Source organism: Ursus arctos, unplaced genomic scaffold (assembly GCF_023065955.2).
Source record: "Ursus arctos isolate Adak ecotype North America unplaced genomic scaffold, UrsArc2.0 scaffold_4, whole genome shotgun sequence".
Classification (NCBI taxonomy): domain Eukaryota; kingdom Metazoa; phylum Chordata; class Mammalia; order Carnivora; family Ursidae; genus Ursus; species Ursus arctos.
The window spans coordinates 91,080,731-91,100,912 of NW_026623056.1; the positions used below are offsets into that span (position 1 = coordinate 91,080,731).

At 55.0% G+C, this 20,182-nt stretch overlaps 1 protein-coding gene and 1 long non-coding RNA gene across 4 annotated transcripts in view; one reads left to right on the forward strand and one right to left on the reverse strand.

Moving 5' to 3' along the window:
* The window catches only part of C2CD2 (C2 calcium dependent domain containing 2), a 52,219-nt gene extending 49,506 nt beyond the window's left edge, over positions 1-2,713 (reverse strand). For all 3 annotated transcript variants that reach the window (XM_026499585.4, XM_044388793.3, XM_044388786.3), the window contains exon 1: positions 2,061-2,713. In XM_026499585.4, coding sequence (XP_026355370.2) covers positions 2,061-2,333 — 273 coding nt within the window. In that variant the 5' untranslated portion in view covers positions 2,334-2,713. The remainder of the gene's footprint in view (positions 1-2,060) is intronic.
* A 1,958-nt stretch (positions 2,714-4,671) lies between these two features.
* Positions 4,672-7,588, forward strand: LOC130542620 (uncharacterized). The gene is made up of 3 exons (XR_008957298.1): positions 4,672-5,382; positions 5,582-5,672; positions 6,144-7,588. It is a non-coding gene; the product is annotated as an uncharacterized LOC130542620 (long non-coding RNA).
* Positions 7,589-20,182: the final 12,594 nt, after the last annotated feature.

Genomic DNA, 20,182 nt, shown 5'->3' on the forward strand with positions numbered 1-20,182 from the left:
ACCATGGGAAGACCGTGCACGTTTTCAGCTCGACCCCGGGGCATTATTGCCACTTCCAGGCAGGAGTCTGGAACAACCCATGTCTCTGACTCTGCAGTGCATGGTCAGTAGCAAGTAGGGAAGAGAAAACACACAAAAGCCAAATCTCTATCTCCCTGAACACAGAGTCCCTCCTCTCCCGCACAAAAATGCAGGCGATTTGGGCGAAAGCTTCAGGCATCTTTTTGGTGTTCTCCGCTTTACCTGACCGAGCAAAGACAAATTCCAGAGCAGAGCGTTCCTCCTTTCTTCCTCAACACGCCAGGCGTATGGGTAATCTGGAAGCTTCTATCTAAGGCAATCCTATTTTCTGAAGCCAATCAAGAAATGTCAGGACATGAAGCAACACGATGTAAGCAGGATTCTCCCCAGTCTGCAGGAGGCAGGGGTCCCACGGTTAGAAGTGAAGCCTACAGATCATTCAGCCCGCACTTGTTCAAATTTTGCAGAAAACTGGGACAAGGCTCCCACCTGTGCAACACCACCAGCCCAAAGTAAACTCAGCCGCAGAACCCAGGCCTGTGACCCCAGGTGACTCAGGACGTCAAAGACAGCAGCTTCCTGGGGAAATAAATCCGTGTTTGCTCGCATGTGTGAGGTCACATGGCTTTAGGTCTCCCACAAGAGATGGGGTGGTTCTGGGGCTCCTGGCCGGCTCCGTCGGTAGAGCGTGCGACTCTTGATCTGAGGGTTGTGAGTTCAAGCCCCATGTTGGGTGTGGAGCCTACGTAAAAGAGGGGGTCAGGGGAGAGATGGGGTGCTTCCCCTGGATAGGAGATGTCCAGCTCTGGGCAGCTGGTGCACAGATTCTAGGCATCAAGACAGACGGGAGTCAACTGACCTTGAAGGCTTTTTTCATCCGAAAGGTATAGTTAATTTTTTCAATAGTTCAGAAGACGGTCTTTTGAGTTGATGAATTTACACTCATTTACACTCAAAGACTTTTTGTTTTTTAAATCTATGGCTATGAGTCAAGGCCATGGCGCAGAGACCAGGCAGAGGGCTCGCTAGGGAATATTTCAGAGGGTGAGGGATCCAGACGTGAAGTACTCACTACTTTTAAAGCAAATGGGCCACGGGCTTCTCCACGGAGCCTCGGGAACAGGTGGAGGAACAGGCGGAGGAACGTGAAAGCAAGGGCAAAGAGCACAGGCTGCCAGGGACTTCCCCAAACACAGCAGGCCTTAATTCCTCTCAGGGAATGCCCAGAAATTGTAGACGCCAGGAGCTGGCCATGAAACGAAGATGTCTTCAAAGTAAAAATAAGTCACCAAGGAATTAACCGAGGAAGAAACACAACCGCAGGAGAGCGGGGCAGCAGAGTGAGGCAGTGAGGCTGTGAGCCCCGAGCGCGGAGGACGCAGCGGAGTTCGATGCCGGCTCTGCCACCCACAGGCCGTGTGACCTTGGGCAGGTCACCTAACCTGTCTGGGCCTCAGTTTCCCCACCTGCAAAACGTAGACAACGCCTCTGTCCCAGGAGTTGTGAGGGTCCAAAGAGAAGATACATGTACTGGAAGTCCCCAAGACAACGTCGGGCAGGTGGCCGGCCCTCAACAAAAGCGACTACTTCTATAAGCCAAGGGGTGCAAACCTTTTGGAAATATGTTCTTGGAAAAAAATCATTTCTATAGATGGAATCCTATTTGGGTCACAGTTATCATCTATCAGGTGTGAAAGCAGTAAGTATCCAGCTGGGTAACGGAATGCACCTGGGACCCCAGGAAGGGCCGTGGGCCCCTGTGACAAGTCCCTCCAAGGCCAGCGTGTCCCTCCGGTGGAGCCTGGGGCCTGGCACACCTGATGGGTGGTGAATAACATCTACTCGCTTTGTCCTGATTCCCCATCAAGGGTCCTCTGCTCTCCCGGGTCCTTCGCCTAACTTTCAAGAACGCTCTGCGGCGGGGAAGGTTCACTTCCACCAGTCCGGACCATGGCGAGGCTCCAGGGAAGAGCTCTGCCCTTACTGCCGGCGCCCGGCCGTCAGCCTCGCAGCCGCGACCCGCCCTCACAGACACTCACCCCTTTCCGTTTGGCCTCATCATTCAGGGCGGTCACCCAGGCGGCCTGCCACTGCCTCCTCCAGCTGTTCAGCGTCAGGATCCAGCCGAGCAGCGCGTCGGACTCGGGGCGCCGGCCCTCGCCAGGCTCCGCAGCCCGCCGCGAGGGCCGGGGTCGCGCCCTGGCCAGCGCCCACTGCGCCAGGTACAGGCCCACCGTGCCCAGGGCCACGACGAAGAGCGACACCAAGACCAGCCACTGGACCTCACCGAGCCACGAGCTCAGGCGGGACATGGTGATGGCGCATACCCGGCGCGCCTCGCCCCAACTTGCCAGGGCAGCCCCCCGGCCGGGGCGCAGAGCCCGCGGGCGGCGAGCTCAGGACATGAGCGCGCGGCCGGCCGGGCTCGCGGGGGGCGTGGAGGGGGCGCGGCGGGGCTGGGTCGGCGGCTGGCTGCGCGGGCCCGGAGGCCGGGCGGCCGCGGGGAGCGAGCGGGAGGAAATGCCGGGCCGGCGCAGGACGGCCGCGGCCCGGGACTGCGTCCCGGCCCCGCACACCTGGAAAATGGGGACGCGGCGCTTGGCGTTCCCGACTAGCGCGTCTGGGCAGGTCCCGGGCCGCGGCCGGCGCGCTTCCTCCTCCGCGCGCCGCCCCGGGCGTCCCGCCCGCGGCCCAGCAGTGGCCGGAGGAGGCTCGGGCCGGGGCGGGGCGGGGGCGGGGCCTGTGGCGGGGGCGGGGCCTGCGGGGCCAGGACCGCCCCTGCGCCCGGGCCCTCCCGGCCGCGTCCCCCCGCGGCCCGCCCCCCGGCCCCTTAAAGGCCCCGCGGCCCCGCGCGCCTGCACGTCCCCGCCCCGCCACGTGCGCGCGCCGCTCGGCCCTCCGGTGACGGCCGCGGGCCGTGGCGGGGGCGGGGGGTGGCAGGCTTCCTCCGGCGGGGACGTGGCCCCGGCGTGGCGCCGCGACAGCTCGGTGCGCGGGGCTTTCCAGTTAGCTGGATTGCAGGCCCGCGGTGGGGCCGGCTGGCTTGGCTTTAATGCGCGTGTGTGCGCGCCTGTGCGCGTGAAAGGGTGATTTCTAGGATCACCATCTGCCCAACAGCTAGACACTGTCTAGTTTTAACATACTTGGAAAGTCCCTAGAAGTCCACACTCGCACCCCGAAGTCTGGAGGGCCTGGAGCCTCACCTCACGGGCTGCGTGCTCCCGCCGAAGGAGGGTCTCAGAAAAAACGCCCTGACTTCGCAGGGATGTGTGATTTGTTAAGAATTGTGTGCATGTGTGTGTGCGCTCGTGCGGGGCATGCCTCCTGCCCCCTCGCTTTGCAGACTCAGCTACCATTAGTAGGAAAACCCACAGAACACTAGCCTGAGATTCTCCAAGGCCGGATGAAAGGCCTAAATCACAGAAGAGCGATTTGCATGTGTTTTCTGCAGCTGTTAGGAGACGGATTTGACCCCGAGTTGGGCTGGCTGCATCCAAGCACTTAGCCTTCCTCTCACCTAGCATTTCCGGTACGCCAGCCTGGTTGAAGACATCAGTGGGGATTCTGGCTCTGGTGTGGCAGCAGAGGGGTCCTCCCTGGTTCCCCCTCAGCCCCTCCCTGCCACTGTGCTGGGAAAGAAAATCCTTAGAAACTGGCCTAGACGGGAGTTTGCTAAGGACACAGGCTAGTTTGGCAGATCCCGGATAGGAACCTAGATCTGGTTCACAGGATAGTGCCATTTTTGACACTTATTACGGGCAGGCCCTGGGAACAGTAGAGCAAAGAGGACCACAGATGCTGTGATGCGTCTGCACTGGACACCCAGTGCTAAAGACAGGAGTGAGGTGCCTCCCGGGAGGGGGGAGGTCCATACAAGGGTATATGAAGATGTGTGTGTGTGTGTGTGCGCGCGCGCGCGCGCATGCACGTGCAAAGGCCCTGAGGCAGAGAGGGCAAGGGGGTGTGAGAGTTGGAGGCAGCCAGGAGGTGGGCAGAAGCTGCAGTTGGAGCCCCCAACTGATGGGTAGGGAATTGTGCCATGGAAAAGGAGAAGCAACAAGCTGTCATAAGCACAGAGTGAAAAAATGGAATTTTACAATTATCGTTCCCAGCAGCAGGTGGAGACCAGGTTGGAAGGAAGTGGGAGGGGCAGCGAGACCAGCTGGAAGGTGATCCCAAGGGTGCAAGGAAAGGGTTTAAACTAGGCCTTGTGCATGGCGGGGAGGGAAAGGAGATGTTTCTTGCTTAGAGGTGGGAGGCCAGGAGAGAGACAGGAAGGTGAGTTTGAAGTTGGTGGGCAGGGAGCAGCACGAGGACAAAGGAGTTTACACCCAAGCGGCCTGACTTTCTTTAAAAAGAGGAAGGGATTGGGAGGCAGCTGAGAGCCCTTGTGGGAAACAGAACAGGAAGCTGGCAGGGAGTGCCCAGGTGAGCTGGGGTGGGGGCGGGGGAAATGAGCCCTTACTTGGCACGTCTGATACTAGAAAGTGGAAGTAGAATGACCCCGTGAGCTCTCTGCGAGCTACCTAGTCATTGAACACTAGCTGCCCATTCTGCCTGCAGGCTCCTGGGGCCCGGGTGGCAGGGGGGCGGGGGGGGGGGATGGCTCTCCTCTCAGAAACCTCTTCTTATTTGGAGGAAACAGCTCATTATTTTCTGTTCTGCAGCCAGATCCACGCGGTTGGATAATTCAAGTACTGCGGGCCCCCTTGCCAGAATAACAGGGATAACTAGATACCTGGGGCTCCCCTCTCCGCGTCTCCCCGTGCCAGCAAGGTGACACACCTTGGCGGTTACCAGATAGCCCTCCCCGTGTGACTGGTGGAACCAGTCTCATTCCTCCACGGCCATGTCTCCCAGGCATACTCACCCACTGGCTCATTTAAAGGCTTGTAACAAACTGTAAACTAACAACCTCCCCGGTTTGGAATTCGTCACACTGCTGGAAGTTTTTACAAAGGGAATGTAAACATTCTGCATTACTTTTGGATGGAAGCAAATTGAGGGAAAATAAGGAATGGCATGGGCTGGTAGGAAAACGCAGTTGGCCAACCCATATGTGATAGACACTGAAACATCCTGTAAATCTAGGAAAAGACCAGGCTCCTTCTGCTTCTGCTCCCAGCCACTGTCCCCCTGTGCCCAGGCCCGTTCATCCCCTGGGTGGAGGACCCGGTCATTAGCCTCCCCAGCTGGAGACACTCCCTGCTCCCAGCACAGCGCCCCCTCCTCCACCCCACATCTCTGCCCTGCTCCCAGCACAGCGCCCCCTCCTCCACCCCATCTCCCTTCGGCCCAAGGAGCCAGATTGCTGCTCTGTCCAGAAAGGACTCTCCTCGCCACCAAACCCTCCAAGATGTGGTGAGTTCCAACACACTCAGAGCAGCTGCTTGCTGTTTCTAACCACTCCTAAAAGGGAACCCCACTGCTTTGAATTGAATTGAGCTTCTGTGAGCAGGCGGGGGGGGGGGGGGGGGGGGGACAGGGGTCTCAGTGCAGGGGTGGGGCTCATGGGTCCTGGCCACTGTCCTGAGCTGGGCTCTCCCACTGCCCCCTGTAGGGGATCATCTTCACGTCAACCTACCGGACCCACCAGAGACAGCAGCCTGCCTGGAATTCTCTAGAAGGCATCACTCTGGACCTTGGACCAGGTGAGTCTCATGGTGGCAGGGAAGAGACAGCAAAAGCTGCGTTTCCAAATTTTTCTTCAGAATATTCTAGAATAACTGGTTGTGAGAGCACAGGACCCAGGAGTAAAGTCTCCATTGTTCTACTTTTTTCCTCATGTAAAAAATCATTTCCGAAATGCTTTTCACGTAGAGAAACATTGCTTGCAGTCACCCAACCTCTGCATGCCTCATCTGTGCAACCTGGGTGGAAGTATTTTGACGTCTTTCCCTATCAAACCAGGACGTGCCGTGATGACGTTGCGTCTTTAAAAACTAACACATATGTCAAGTGTCATATATGTTTCCTATCCATAAACAAACACAGTAATGCGAGACATTGTACATTACCATTGAGCCAGCTAATCTTAGGGATTTTTAAAAAGGCTTAACAACAAAACAAATCGGGATAAATACTTCAATACTTATTTCTAAGTAATTATCTTTAATTTGTAGGAGAGGAAAGGAGGAGGTTCCGGAAGTTTACAGCCTGTCTCAGACTCGGTAGAGAAGCTCCTTCTTCAGTTGGCATGCTTATTATTAGTGCTTGAATCACCACCTTGGGCTCTGGTGGCCGGCAGCCCTGGGCGTGGCAGGCTGGAATGGAGGGCCCCGGACTTGGTCGGAGGACCCAGGGCTACAAATGTGTAGCTTCCTCCAGCGGCCCTCGAGGGAAGACATTCCGAGAATTCCCTCTCTGCAAAATGCTTCTAAGATTTGGCTCCGCACCCTCGGCAGTGGGGTCTATGGGGCCATTTGACCATCTCCTTGGCTACGTTCACAGGGCCCTAGTCATTTCCACAATCGGGAGGCTCGGTGTGCTCCGGGCTGGTTTCCCGTCATGCCTGCGGTGGCTGTCGGGCACCCGTGCACCCTGTCAAAGGTCGCCCACAACCAGAGCCGGGCCCTGTGCCAGCTGCGCACCCCCCCCCCCAGCCTTAGAGGCCTTGAATTCTCCTACTGACCATTCGTATGCTGAGACGTGGTTCATGATGCCTTCGCTGGGAGAAAAGCAACAGTCCCGCAAATCTACAGGAATCCCAAAGCAGAGCTTGGAAGGGCTGGGAGAGAAGCTTCTGAGTCTGTAGACTGGACCGCGTGCGAGCCGCCCCCGGCAGGAGTGACTGGCACAGGACAGGCACCAAGTGCGCGGGCGGCCAGCCCCCAGTGTGGGGCCTCACTGCTTGCCCCTGTGGTGTGGGTCCCTGTGATGCCCCGGGTGTGGTCGGACACCTGGCGGCCTGTGTGCCAGCAGATGGATGCCGCAAGAGGTGCGTGGCTGGGTGGCCCCGCTTCATTTTCAGGGCAACACGCAGGGGCTGGCACCATCCGGTTTTCAAAGCGAGGAAGCTGAGTTCAGAGAGGCCGAGTCGCCTGTCCACGGCCACACAGTGAGAAAGTGGCAGAGCCCAAGTCTGACCCCAGGGGGCATGGGCCCCAAAGCCCGCGTTGTTTCCATCACCTTTTATAAAGCAAACAAATTCTACTAAAAAGAGAAAAATGCTGGAAGCTGGAAAGGAAGGGGTCCCGTTCCTCAAGTGCTTGGGCAAAGATCTGTCCGAAGAAGATGAATTGCCTTTTGTGTTCTGAAGTCCAGGAGACACGGCCTATTCAAAGCCAGAGGGGAAGGAAGGTTATTTAGGGGTCATTCGAGGGACGTATGAGCAGCTTCTGCTCCGGCCCCGGCCCTTTCTGGGGAAGACACGGAGTCCTGTCCCAGGGCCTGCTGGAATGGCCGGGAAATCTGATCCCCGTGCCACAGATCCCCACCAAGGAGGGTCCAAGGGGCCAATCCCCCCACGAGCAGGGCCTTCCAGCCTGTCCACCTCCCAGCCTAAGACTGAACTGTCAGCAGTATGCGCCCTCAAATCCCACCCTGGTGCTGGGCCCGCTGAGGAGCCCGAGTCATGCCGCCATGGGGGGGGGGGCGGGGGGGGCGGACACGGCTTGGGTCAGAGGCAGGGCCTGCAGCCTGCTGTGGGCCAGCCCCTGCCGAGAGCCCGCCCTGGGCCCGCCTGATGATGCAGCCCCACGGTGCCGCGCCCGCGCCAGGTGCTTCGCGTAAGCCCCCTGCGTCACGGCCCAACAGCAAGGGATGCGGCCGTTCTGCTGACGCCCAAGGCTGGGACCTAACTTATGAATGAAATATATAACCTTGTAGTTTTTTTTTCTCTTTCCTATTTTCTGTGGTGAAAACGTCCTTCCAAGGAGGCCGTTTCCTCAGATGTATGCTGTCCCTCACTCAGAAGGAGGCCGGCACCACACCTGTCCGCTGATGGGTGGGAATCCGCTGTCGGAGAGTCTGCTAGACCAGCCATGTAGACGTCCGCTCCGAGCGGCTCCTCCGGGGGCCGTGGGGCCGGCAAGAGGGAGGGCGGAAAGAGACAGATGAGGCACAAAAGACAGATGCCCCCCCTTGTTGCTGTGGCCTGACTGCATCAGAGGCCCCCCTGGGGCGGCCACCATGGGGCCTTGTAGCTGAGCTCAGCCTCCTGGGCAGCACGAAGGGTGCTGCTCCTAGCTTCTTAGAATGTGCCAGAGCCCTGCAGTCTCACTGACTTCCCTATCCCCAGTGCTGACTTAGGAAGAACACAGGCCTGATGTAGGGGATGGCTCAGCTAAGAAGGGCGTGCTCACAGCTGGTCAGCCAGGCCCCGCAAGCTGGGGAGCGGGCCGTGGCTCAGCCACCCCATGTGGGACTCAGGAAGCCTCCCCCCGCAGATGCAACCTAAAATTTCCCTTTGTGCTGTGTGTGTGTGTGTGTGTGTGTGTGTGTGTGTGTGTGTGTGTGTGTGTTTAAGCCTCTGGGCATAAGGATAGAATCCACTAACTCTCTGGAGGAGATATTTCACATCTTTGGAGAGTTAAAGGAAAGCACCATGGAAGGGCTTTCCAAACACCCCCCGAGTACCCGTTCCCCCATGGAGCTATTCATGTGCTTATTACAGACGACTCCTGTCTATTCCGTTGGCGCCCAGACAATCCAATGAGACAAAGTGAACGATTTTGCTGGCCTAGGAAACTAAAGTGTGGGAACAACCGAGCTAGTGATTAAAGGAGGAAAACATGAATAACTTCTGTTCGCCCAGCACCTTACGGTAATTCCTGTAATAAGTAACTCAGCAGGGACAATGTGGCCCGAGGGGCAGAGACAGACCTGGAGCTGGGTGTTCCCTGTGGATCCTTCACGCTCCCCGGGCTGCAGGTCCGCACGACGAGCCTGCAGAATCAGAGAGCAGGTCTTCACTCAGATTTACTGCGAGGTCTCATCTCTCTTACTGCGATTGTGATGGGATCATCGTCCCCCCCAGACCACTCGTGCGAGGTGTAACTGTACCTGCAAACACATGGGGTCACCACACCCGTTCTATCGGTGCATCATTTACCGGAAGGTTCCAGCTCCCCCTTGGGACCCTGGCTGAGCAGGGGAGGGAGGAGCGGGCAGGGCAGGGGATGCCACCTGCTGCCCCGGCCTCCCTCTCCCAGCTCTGCCTCCCCATCTGGCCCAATCTGACTTCCCTTGGGTTGAGAGGACCACAGAGATGAAGCGGAGAGCCCTCGGGAGGGCAGCAGCCCAGTCTGCACCCACGTGACAGAAGGAAGGGGGCTGATGGGCCCCAGGGGGAGCAAAAGGTCCTGCTTCAGCCCTACCTTTTCTGTTGAAGCATACAAAGATCCTTCCTGGCTGTGTTCCTGGTTATTTATACGTGTATTGCTTTAACGTCGTGCGTCTGTGTCCAGGAAGATGGGGGACGGAACAGCCTGGCGACTGTCTGGCCCACACGTCTACGAATGCCGTGGGGAGTCACACCAGCAGCCTTCCCAATGCACAGCTGAGCACCACTGGAAAACAGCGGTGGCGCAAGGCTTCCCCAAAGGAACAGGAACAAGAGGACCGGGATGATTTCCGGGTGCCTGTGTCCCATTGCCCCAGGGCAGGACAGGGCAAGGCACTGCAGGCTTGGTGTCTTTGTCACCAAGGAGCAGGACGTTTAAAGCCAGGGAGCAGCCAGGCAGGCGGAAATGCGACCCCCACATTGAACAGACTTTGAAAGGGACTAGAGAAAGAACGATCCAGAAGTAGAGGGGGATATCAAGGAAGCTGGTCTTCATTTACACGAACATCTGCATGATCTCAGAAAGTCCACACGAACATTTTTATAAAAGGGGGTATCGGGCTGGGAACACGCAGGGGCCCCCCAAGCCCCCTCAGCAGGGCAGTGACGTTCACTGTTACCTCTTGGCTTCAATGCTTCATGGAAAACAGATTCCAAGTTACAGAATTTCAGGGGAACGCTGGCAGATGAGACCACCTACTGTCCTGTCAAAAAGAAAACCCCAGCCTGGTCAGGTCACTTAGGCCAAGTCACCATCCCAGGACTTCATCCCTAACCTAACTGCAGTGCCAGCCTCCCCCGAAATGCAGTCCTATCCAGCCAGCGAGGAATGTTCTGAGGGGCACCAAGGAGGTACCCCGTCCTGTGAGCCCTCTCCCTCCCCCCAAGGATAAGGAGTGAATCTTCAGGGTCAGACCCTTGCTCCTCCCCCCTCCCCCAAAGGTGACCTTGCCTGAAACAGTCCTTTCTTTTTTTTTTTTTTAATAATAATTCTTTATTATGTTATGTTAGTCACCATACAGTACATCCTTAGTTTTTGATGTAATGTTCCATGATTCATTGTTTGCGTATAACACCCAGTGCACCATGCAATACGTGCCCTCCTTAATACCCGTCACTGGCCTATCCCATTCCCCCACCCCCCTCCCCTCTAAAGCCCTCAGTTTGTTTCCCAGAGTCCATAGTCTCTCATGCTTCATTTCCCCTTCTGTTTACCCCCCCTTCATTCTTCCCTTTCTTCCCCTACCGATCTTCCTGCTATTTCTTATGTTCCGTAAATGAGTGAAACCATATGATAATTGTCTTTCTCTGCTTGACTTATTTCACTTAGCATAATCTCCTCCAGTCCCGTCCATGTTGCTGCAAATGTTGGGTAATTGTTCTTTTGGATGGCTGAGTAATATTCCATTGTATATATGAACCACATCTTCTTTATCTAGTCATCTGTTGAAGGGCATCTCGGCACCTTCCACAATTTAGCTATTGTGGACATTGCTGCTATGAACATTGGGGTGCATATGGCCCTTCTCTTCACTACATCTGTATCTTTGGGGTAAATACCCAGGAGTGCAATTGCTGGATCATAGGGTAGCTCTATTTTTAACTTTTTAAGGGACCTCCACACTGTTTTCCAGAGTGGCTGTACCAACTTGCATTCCCACCAACAATGTAGGAGGGATCCCCTTTCTCCACATCCTCTCCAGCAATTGTTGTTTCTTGCCTTGTCAATTTTTGCCATTCCAACTCACGTAAGGTGGTATCTCAGTGTGGTTTTGATTTGAATTTCTCTGATGGCTAATGATTTTGAACATTTTTTCATGTGTCTGTTAGCCATTTGTATGTCTTCATCGGAAAACTGTTCATATCTTCTGCCCATTTTATGATTTGTTTATTTGTTTCTCGCGTATTGAGCTTGAGAAGTTCTTTGTAGATCTTGGATACCAGTCTTTTATCTGTAGCATCATTTGCAAATATATTCTCCCATTCCGTGGGCTGCCTCTTAGTTTTTTTGACTGTTTCCTTGGCTGTGCAGAAGCTTCTTATCTTGATGAAGTCCCACAAGTTCATTTTATCTTTTGTTTCTCTTGCCTTTGGATATGTGGCATGAAAAAGTTGCTTTGGCCGATGTCGTAGAGGTTGCTGCCTATGTTCTCCTCTAGGATTTTGATGGATTCCTGTCTCACATCGAGGTCTTTCATCCATTTGGAGTTTATCTCTGTGTATGGTGTGAGAGAGTGGTCAAGTTTCATTCTTTTGCATGTAGCTGTCCAGTTTTCCCAGCACCATTTATTGAAGAGACTGAAACAGTCCTTTCTCTTGCTAATAACTTCCTCCTCCCACCGTCCTTCCTCTAAACTCCCCCACAGCGTACAACTCCGAGCCAGATGGGAGTGCTGCCCACTGCATGAATCGATGAATAAAACCGGGTAGATCTTCACATTTACCCACTTGAATCTTGTTTTTAAACCGTCTTAGCCAATACAGCTGAGTTTAGACAAGCCAATAAGTGAAAAGAACAAAGCAGCTTTAAAGGGAACTAAAAACGTGAAAAGGGAATTTCCCCCTCCACCCTTGGTTCCGCCCCTCGCGGTGCCTGACAGGGGCAAGGGGACAGGACCACACCCGGCAAGGGCCTGAAGTCCCGAGTTCTGGGACTCACCGCCCAGGTGTTACCCTCACTGCCCGGCTCACCAGGTGTGTCACGCACGGACTACTCAAGGTGCCCTTGCGAGCTGGGAACAGCCTCTGTAAGGAAAAGTGGCCATCGAGCAGCTGAGCAGATGAGCCTCGCTCCTGCTGGGTCTCTAAGGCCTCACCTCCCCGCGCTGCACCTTTGGGAATCATTCGCTAGTTAGTCCGAGCTGTTGGAAAGGGCCAGTTGGCATTATTTGCTCCAGTTATAAAATCATGCATATTCATTAAAAAATAGCATGGTTCCGGTGCCATGGGAAACAAGAAGTGTCCCGGCCAGGCCTCACCCAGGCCCCCAGCAGGCAGGCTCCGGACACCGGGCTGTGTGTGTGCAGCCGAGCGCTCCAAGGCACTTATCCACCGCACTTGGGGAGAAAACGGTCTTTAAAAAAATTATTTTGTCTTAAAATAAATTTGATTTAAGAAGTCACACAAAATGGAAGGAACACGACATAGATGGTTGATGTGAAGCTCTGTTGGTGCTGGAGACGTGTTCAGTGCAGGAGATGTGCCCAGAGGGGCAGACGGATGGTGGGGCTGTCCTGCACGGCGTGGGCCGAGTCCCTGGTCTCCACCTCCCACCACCGCCCATCTGCCGGCAGCCAGCACATGGGGCGCCCGGACCCTGGGGCATCGAGGGCTGGGGACGATGTGGACACAGAACGTGCTTCCCCCCACTCTGTATCACCATGAGGGTATCCTCTTCTGGGAGGTCCAGACACCCATGGGGGTGAGCCCCCTGGGGGCCATCTCCGGATCAAAGCTGCCCCTCCCTCCCCGACCGCGTGGAGAGCCAAGCGTGCCAGATGCTTCCTGCCGGCGAGTTCCTAAGACTTAAGGAGAAGCCTTGTGAGAGGTGGGGGGAGCCAGACTGCCGTTACTGCAGGAAATAAATGCGGGTCCTCGACAGGGGACGTCCAGGAGGCCACTGGAGCAACTGTCCTGGCCCTGAGGCCTCTCGTTGAACGGTCCACGCTACTCCCCGAGCTCTGTCCCTGGAAGTCTGGGAAGCCGCAGCCAGGCAGGGGAAGGGGTGCCACGTGAGCCCGCGAGGTGTCCTCTCCTCCAGCCTGCAGCTCTGATCCTGGCCTGGAGACCCTGAGACTCCACTTCCAGGAAACGTCCAGAACCGGCAGATTCCTGGAGGCAGAAAGCAGACTGGTGGTGGCCAGCGGCTGGGGGCGGGCAAAGGAGGGGCTTCTTTTGGGGATGAAGAAAAGGTCTGGAACAGATGGTGATGGCTGCACAGCACTCGGAAGGTATGAAATACCCCTGGACACTTTAAAAACGGTCAACGTGGTCAACTCTATGTTAGGTGTATTTTATTTTTTTGAAGATTTTATTTATTTATTTGACAGAGAGAGAGAGACAGCCAGCGAGAGAGGGAACACCAGCAGGGGGAGTGCGAGAGGGAAAAGCAGGCTCCCAGCGGAGGAGCCCAATGCGGGGCTCAATACCAGGACCCTGGGACCATGACCTGAGCCGAAGGCAGACGCTTGACCGACTGAGCCACCAGGCGCCCCGATGTTAGGTGTATTTTAGCACATTAAAAAAAAAAAAAGGAATTGACTGATTGATTTAACAAACACTTCGAAGAATTCCCCTGAGTTCATATTCATGATGTGGCTTCAGCTTTCGATGAGGTCCAATATAAAGACGATTCATCGGAAGACCATTCCTGGTTTTTTGGAAAAAAAAATGTTGTGAAATGTTATTTCATAAGGAGGCTCCTGTTACGTGTGTAATACCCCCCCACACACACACACACACTCACAGCTGGGGCTGCTCGCGGATGACCCTGAGCCGTGCCTGGGTCAGGCAACCACTCACTGCACCCGGCTGCCTCTGGACTCCGACGGAAGTTGAACAACCACCCCATCTCCACAGCTTGCTCCCCGTTGGTTTCGGATCTGGCCTTGGGCTTTCCAGCATTCCGGTCTGTATTTCAGGTACTTTGCTAAGGTCCCTTATAAGAAGAAACCCAGCCCCGTTTCCTACATCAAGAGGTTTCCTGCAAACCAAAGCATTCGGATTATTACGAAAAATAAAATTCAGGTAAGAGCAGACGTTTGCGGATAAAGGGGTGCGCAGGACCCGTCTCACTCGACACACACTGTCCTAGAATCTCAGGGGCCGCACTGGGTTAACTACTCTCTTGTCACTGGGGGGAGGAAGGGGACGCACGGCCACTGGCCTGGGCTTAGGGACTGTGCTGTGACAGTGATCTCCAAAATAAGACTGCCTGCAAGTGATTTTTCATTTTAATTTGTTTTCATTTCATATATTCATATTTCCAGCTTTTTAAAAGGAAAGAAGTCAGTGTGTTTGCTGTCCTTTCTCTTTTTACAGCTGCATCTGTTCCTCCCCGGACCCTACTGCATTCCTAGCACCCTCTGGTTCTGTGCAAGCCGGCACCCGGTCCGGCCCGCTGCCAGCACATGCCAACACACTCCCCACACGCGGCTCTGGTGTTTCGTGACGGCCTGGCGCACGGAGGGGTCGAACGGGTGCCAGAGTCCCAGGTAGCCCGTTGTTGCTTCCTACCACGTGCACCAGGAGCGCCCCTTCCCTGCTCTGCTCCCCACTCCGTGCTTCTTCCTCTTTCCTTTTGGCCTTGCTCGCGATCTCTCCAACAGCCTTCCAGCTTTTATCTGCAACTTGGATCAACATTAATATGACTTCAGAGTCTCGGTTCGAGAAATGGCTGTCGAGGCCTGGCTGAGGCATGGGAGAGAAGGTGCAGCAGAGTCAGCCCGGAATGGCCCGGGTCCTCCAGGGCCTCCATTCTTGAGGCTGGCTCGCCAGACGCCCGTGGGGTCGGAGCTCGGCACTCTGTGTCCTCTCCTCGGGAGAAGGCTTGTTGCAGATTCGGAGGGCTCATCATTGATTATTTCCTGGGTTATCAATCTGGCAACCAGATCCACGAAGCAAATAAGGCTCTTTGCAGGCATTTATTCATTCATCCATTTGTTCGTTCATTCATTCATTCATTTCTGCAGCACTCCTTGGGTTCACAGCCATCTGCCAGCACCGGCGGAGGCCACACCTGCCGAGAGCTGCAGTCCCCACCTGGTGTCAGGTGCTTTGGGCCCCACCTCCTATCCTTCTGACCTACTTCTTGCCTCATCCCTGCCCTGCCAGCACTGTGCCTCAGTGGCACAAGGGATCTCTGCCCTGGGTTTCTCTGTTATCTCCACAAGGACAGACACAAGCTTGGGGAACACACGTCCATCTCGATGTGGCAGAACCTGAACGAATACGCTCTGGGGTAGAAGATGGAGGGCCAATGCTTCCTGCTTGCCGTCCTCCTCCTCGGAGGGTCCCCAGCCCGAGGGGCCCCCAGAGTCCACAGCATAACTAGCTGGAGGGTGCCCCCGCTGGGGTGTCCCCTTCCTCCCTGCTTTGCTCACCCTAGCTCCCACCTGTTCCCCGGAATCCTTCCCAAAAGTAAACTGTGAGGGAGTGAGCTCTTGTTCTCTGGGGAGACCCAGCTGAAGCCTGCACAAGGGGAGGGGCTCACAGTCCAGAGGGACGAACAAGGTCCCCTCAGACAGTGTGGGAAGTGCTGGCATGGCTATTTCCCACAGCATGGGGGGCACAGAGGAAAGAGAGCTCCCACTCGGCGAGGGCGGCCAAGGTCAGGGCCAGGTTGGACTGGGAAACAGACAAGGTAAAGAGGAAGTTGTGGGGGTGGAGGAGCCCAGGCAGGTGGGGCCAGGGGACCAGTGCCGGCTGTGCTCTTGGCTCTGGCCGGATGCGGCCAGATGTTACCCGGGGTCGGGTGCACCTGATGGAGATCCGCTTGGAAATGAGGCAAGCTCTGCTCACAAGTGGCCTGTTGAGAGGTCATTTTAGCCAGAGGGGACGGGAACGATGCAAGGGTTGAGCAGGGAAGGGGCGTCAAGTTCCTGCGTCACCTCGAGCCTCACTCTTCAAAGTGTGGTCTGGGGCCAGTGGCTTTGGCATTACCGGAGCGCGTGTTAGAAAGGCAGACTCTCAGCCCCACCCAGATTTTCGGAATCAAAGCTTGCACTTGAGTAAAATTTGAGAAGTCCTGTCCTGGGACACTCTGCAGCAAATGCTTGCTTTTGCCTGGGGGGCGGGGGGCAGAGCCCCTCTGCAGTGGGAGGTGAGCCATCTGGGAGGGCAGCCGCCCAGGAGCGGCTGGGGGCGAAATGCCTCCCGGAAATGTGGGCTGTGAGCGGGCTGGAGGGAGGAGGGAGGCGGATGAGGAGTTCTGTTTGGGGCATGCTACAGCTCAGGTGTCCTCGGCGACGGGTCTGGAACTCGGAAACCAGAGATGTCCATTGGCAGTGGATTTTAAGGAACTGGCTGGCCTTGAGTCTTCGAGATTTTCTCAGTTTTCACAAACCATCCATTTGATGATTGAGCCTGTCTAAAATGTTGCCAGGGATCAATGTCAACATACCACGTTACCTTACGTTAGGATCTCCGAGTGAGACCCCGAGTACAGCGCCGTCTTCCTCACTGGGGTGTGAGTACGTTGGGAGTGAAGTACTGAGCAAACATGTCCTGGGAGCTGAGTGCAGGATGGGCTGCAGGGCCCGGAGTCGAGCTGCTGTGTTAATGCCGAGCCCCAGGTCAGGTAGATCCGGGCAGCAGGATACACACGGAGCTCGCGGGCCGCCCCGTTTCCTACAGGCAGCTTCTTCCCAATAGTGCCACCTGTTCCTCCAAATTTGCCCATCAGAGAGCCACACCCCCTTCCCTGGAGGCCAGGGGTCACAGACAGGAGACCAGGGTGGGGAACCGCTGTCCCACTACACACCTGTCTGCTCACGCAGCCCTAGGACAGCGATCCCGCGGTCGTGCCCCCAAGCTCTGCGGCACCTTTGTGTTGACCCCGGGACCCAAAGCACCGACCGGATAAGGGCTGAAGGCAGTCTTGTTCTTTGGCTGCAACACCCCGTCCACCCCGAATGCTTTCCTTTTTCATATGGCTGTCTTTGGTGAGGAAATGAGAAGCAAGGCGGGACAGAGAGGGGTGCTCCCTTGAGCCGTTTCAGCTAAGGCCCCCCAAGCTCCTGGCCTTGCATGGAGATGGTGCCAGAAGGCCCGTTCTGTCCCCAGCTGCCCGGCTGACCCCGGGAGGCGGGTGTGTGTGTGCACAGAGGGGGTCCTCGTTGTGCCCTCCCCATCGTCCCTCTGCTCCTCCCCCACAGGTTTGAGCCCCCACCAGCTCGAGCTCGGAACGCGCTCCTCCTCTCTTCTCAAGATTGCTTTTTTAAAGTAGCTTCTCAGACCCCTTACGCCAACTTTCCTATTTGAAGAAAAGCAGTGAACTCTACAGAACTTCTCATCCTCTGATGAAACAATTGGGAACTTAACCAGAGAACCGGGTGGGGGGCGGTGCTTGTTAAACACGCAGGTGCTGGGCCCTCCTGGAGACTGACAGTGGACGGTTTAAAGCCTCGTGGATGCTCCAGGGGTGGCCCCCGGTACCCCTGGCCTCGCCCGGGAGCTTGTTCCAACAAGGACAAGAATGCGGAATCTGGCACCCACGGGGTGCACATTCACGTAAAAGTGTGCGTGGCACTGCTCCCCATCTGCTGTTCTCAGTCTTGGCCACACAGTAGAATCGACCCGGGTCAGAGCTCACCCCGAGCAATTCCACGGTGGGGCCGCCAGCTTAGGTGTTACGTCCACTTTTTGAAGGTTCGCGGAAGTATAATATAGAGAAACGTGCGTGTTATCACGTGTTCAGTGAGTTCCAGCAGTGGGCCACACCCAGGGAACCCAGATCAAGAATCAAGAGGTGACTACCTTGGGGTCACTCCCCCGACCCCCTCCAAAGTCAGCCGGGTCCTGACTTCTGGCGGTGTAGCTTTGGGAGGCTTCTTGATGCAAGCGGGTCACACGGTCTGCTCTCCTCTCCGGCCCTCTTCTGTCGGCGGGGTAGTGTATGCAGTTGGGGCTGCCCTGTCCACACGGCTCTGTTCGCGCAAGTCCTCTGTGCGAACACGGCAGCTCTCCTTTCTGCTGCTCACGGGCATTGGGTTTCTTCCAGTTCGGGACGATTACAAATAGAGCACCCGTGTTCCTTCATGGTTCCCGTGATTTTAACGTAGAGCCAGTCTGAGAGCCACTGACCCGCATGATGCTTTGTCCCCTCCTGGCCCCGAGATGCACCTGTCGGGGAGGAGCCCACGCCCTTGCAGTGACGCAGCCTGCCCCGTTCCCATCAGCAACGCCTTCAGAGCCCACCGAGTCGTGGCTGGCGGCTGTCCTTTTTTAACCTTAGTGTTCAGCTGCCTAAGGATGACAAGTGGCCATTTCTAGAAGCCTCTGTGTTCTTCCAGGACAGCAGGAGCTGTGATATACTTTGAAGTCCAACCTTATTTTCTTTCAGTCAAATGCTTTGAAGAACAATTATGTGGCCAGACACCCACGTGTCTTCAAGCATCTGGCCAGTAAGGCTGCAGTGGGACTTCCTGCTCTTGGGTAGACAGCGCAGAATGGAGGGTGGGCCCCACCGCTAAGGAGGGAGTGAGAGGAGGGAGTCGCTTGTCTGAGGTCCAAAATTTAAGAGGACACCAAATACCCAGTAATCAAGACAAATACGATTTTAGTGCAATATTTTAAAGATTTAAATCAATGCCAAAAATCCTTGATGAACAAAACATCAACATTTTAAATAAAGACCGGTGTAAGCTAAACATACTGGACCACAATAATAACAAAAACCCAAACCCCCAAGAATAGCGAGCCCTTATATACACGTTCTTATGTATTTCTTTAATGGTTTGGGTTTTTTCCAGGACATTAATTGAAAAAATATTAAAGAATGGCAAAGTAAGTATATAAAACTCATAACATTATTTTAAGTTTAAATTTTTACTAACACTATAAACAGAATTTGTTGCAACTTGCTTCCCTGGCTTTAATGGAAACAAACGCATCAGCAGTACTTTCAAGATCTATTTCTTTGCTTATCTCATTGTCAGTTCAGATAACGGCTGCGTCGACAGTTTCTCTTGACCAAGTGATGATCTCAAATGATTTTAAATTAATATGAAGTATTATCTTCGGTATTAAACGTCAAATATTTTCATGACATTATCTAAAATTGTCACCTGATCAAGGGAAATTACTCCACGGGGCAACTCTCGCATTACCATTAAATATCATTGTTATCAAATATTAATATTAAATAGTATTAAACAGTTAGTGTTTTCATAACATTAAATTATTTAAGAATTGTCACTTCATCACCTGGGGTCCGGTGTCTTGAGGACCGTTGGCTCATATGTTTTCTCTGGTGTTTTGGGAGGAAGGCCAACACAGCCCCTATTACACCATCTTGGCTGGAGTGGAAACCTCCGTATCTTTGAATTTTTCCTTTGTATTTTCAATCTCCTTGTCTCTTTTGTGCTGATTCTGGGTAATTTCTTTCGACGTTCCTGCTAGTGTGTTAATTCTCTTCGGTCACATGAGCTCTGTTCTTTGACCCACTATCTGGGTCCGTTCGGGAGGCTGTAACAAATACCACAGTCTGGCCGGCTCACACACAGCGGACACTTACTCCTTGCCCTGCTGGAGGCAGTGAGTCCGAGATCACGGCGTCTGCAGAGGCTGCATCTGGGGGGCCCACTGCCAGGCTCGCAGACAGCCGGGGACTCTTCCGTACGGTCCCTGACCCCATTCCTGAGGGACGCCACTCCTGACCTACTCACCTTCTGAAGTCCCCACCTCCAAACACATCACGGCAGGGATTCGATCTCAACACGGGGATTTGGGGAGGACACGGGCACTCAGTCCACGGCTCCCACCATGCAGTGAGTTTATTTCAAATCATTTCTGCTTCTATTCCAGGACTTCCAATTGTTTCTTTCTCAAACCCGCCTGTGCACCCCTGGTAATGTCGAGTTACTCCTCGTCTTATTTTATTCCACTTTTTATTTCCTTCACTGCGTCGTAAACGTCTACCATGTACCCGGCATGCGGCGGCCGCAACACCTGCAGCCTTCGGGGGGCTTGCTCTGCTGCTGGTTGTCTCTGCCACGCTCACGCATCGTGCCTGCCCCTTCGCGTGTCAGCTGTGACCTTTTGGCTTGCTCTGCTGGAATCGTGAACGCCTAGATGTGGGGTGCTTTCGTACAGAGAGGGTTGTTGTCTGATTCAGTTGTGAGCCAAAAGTGACATGGACTTGAAATCACCTGTCGGCGC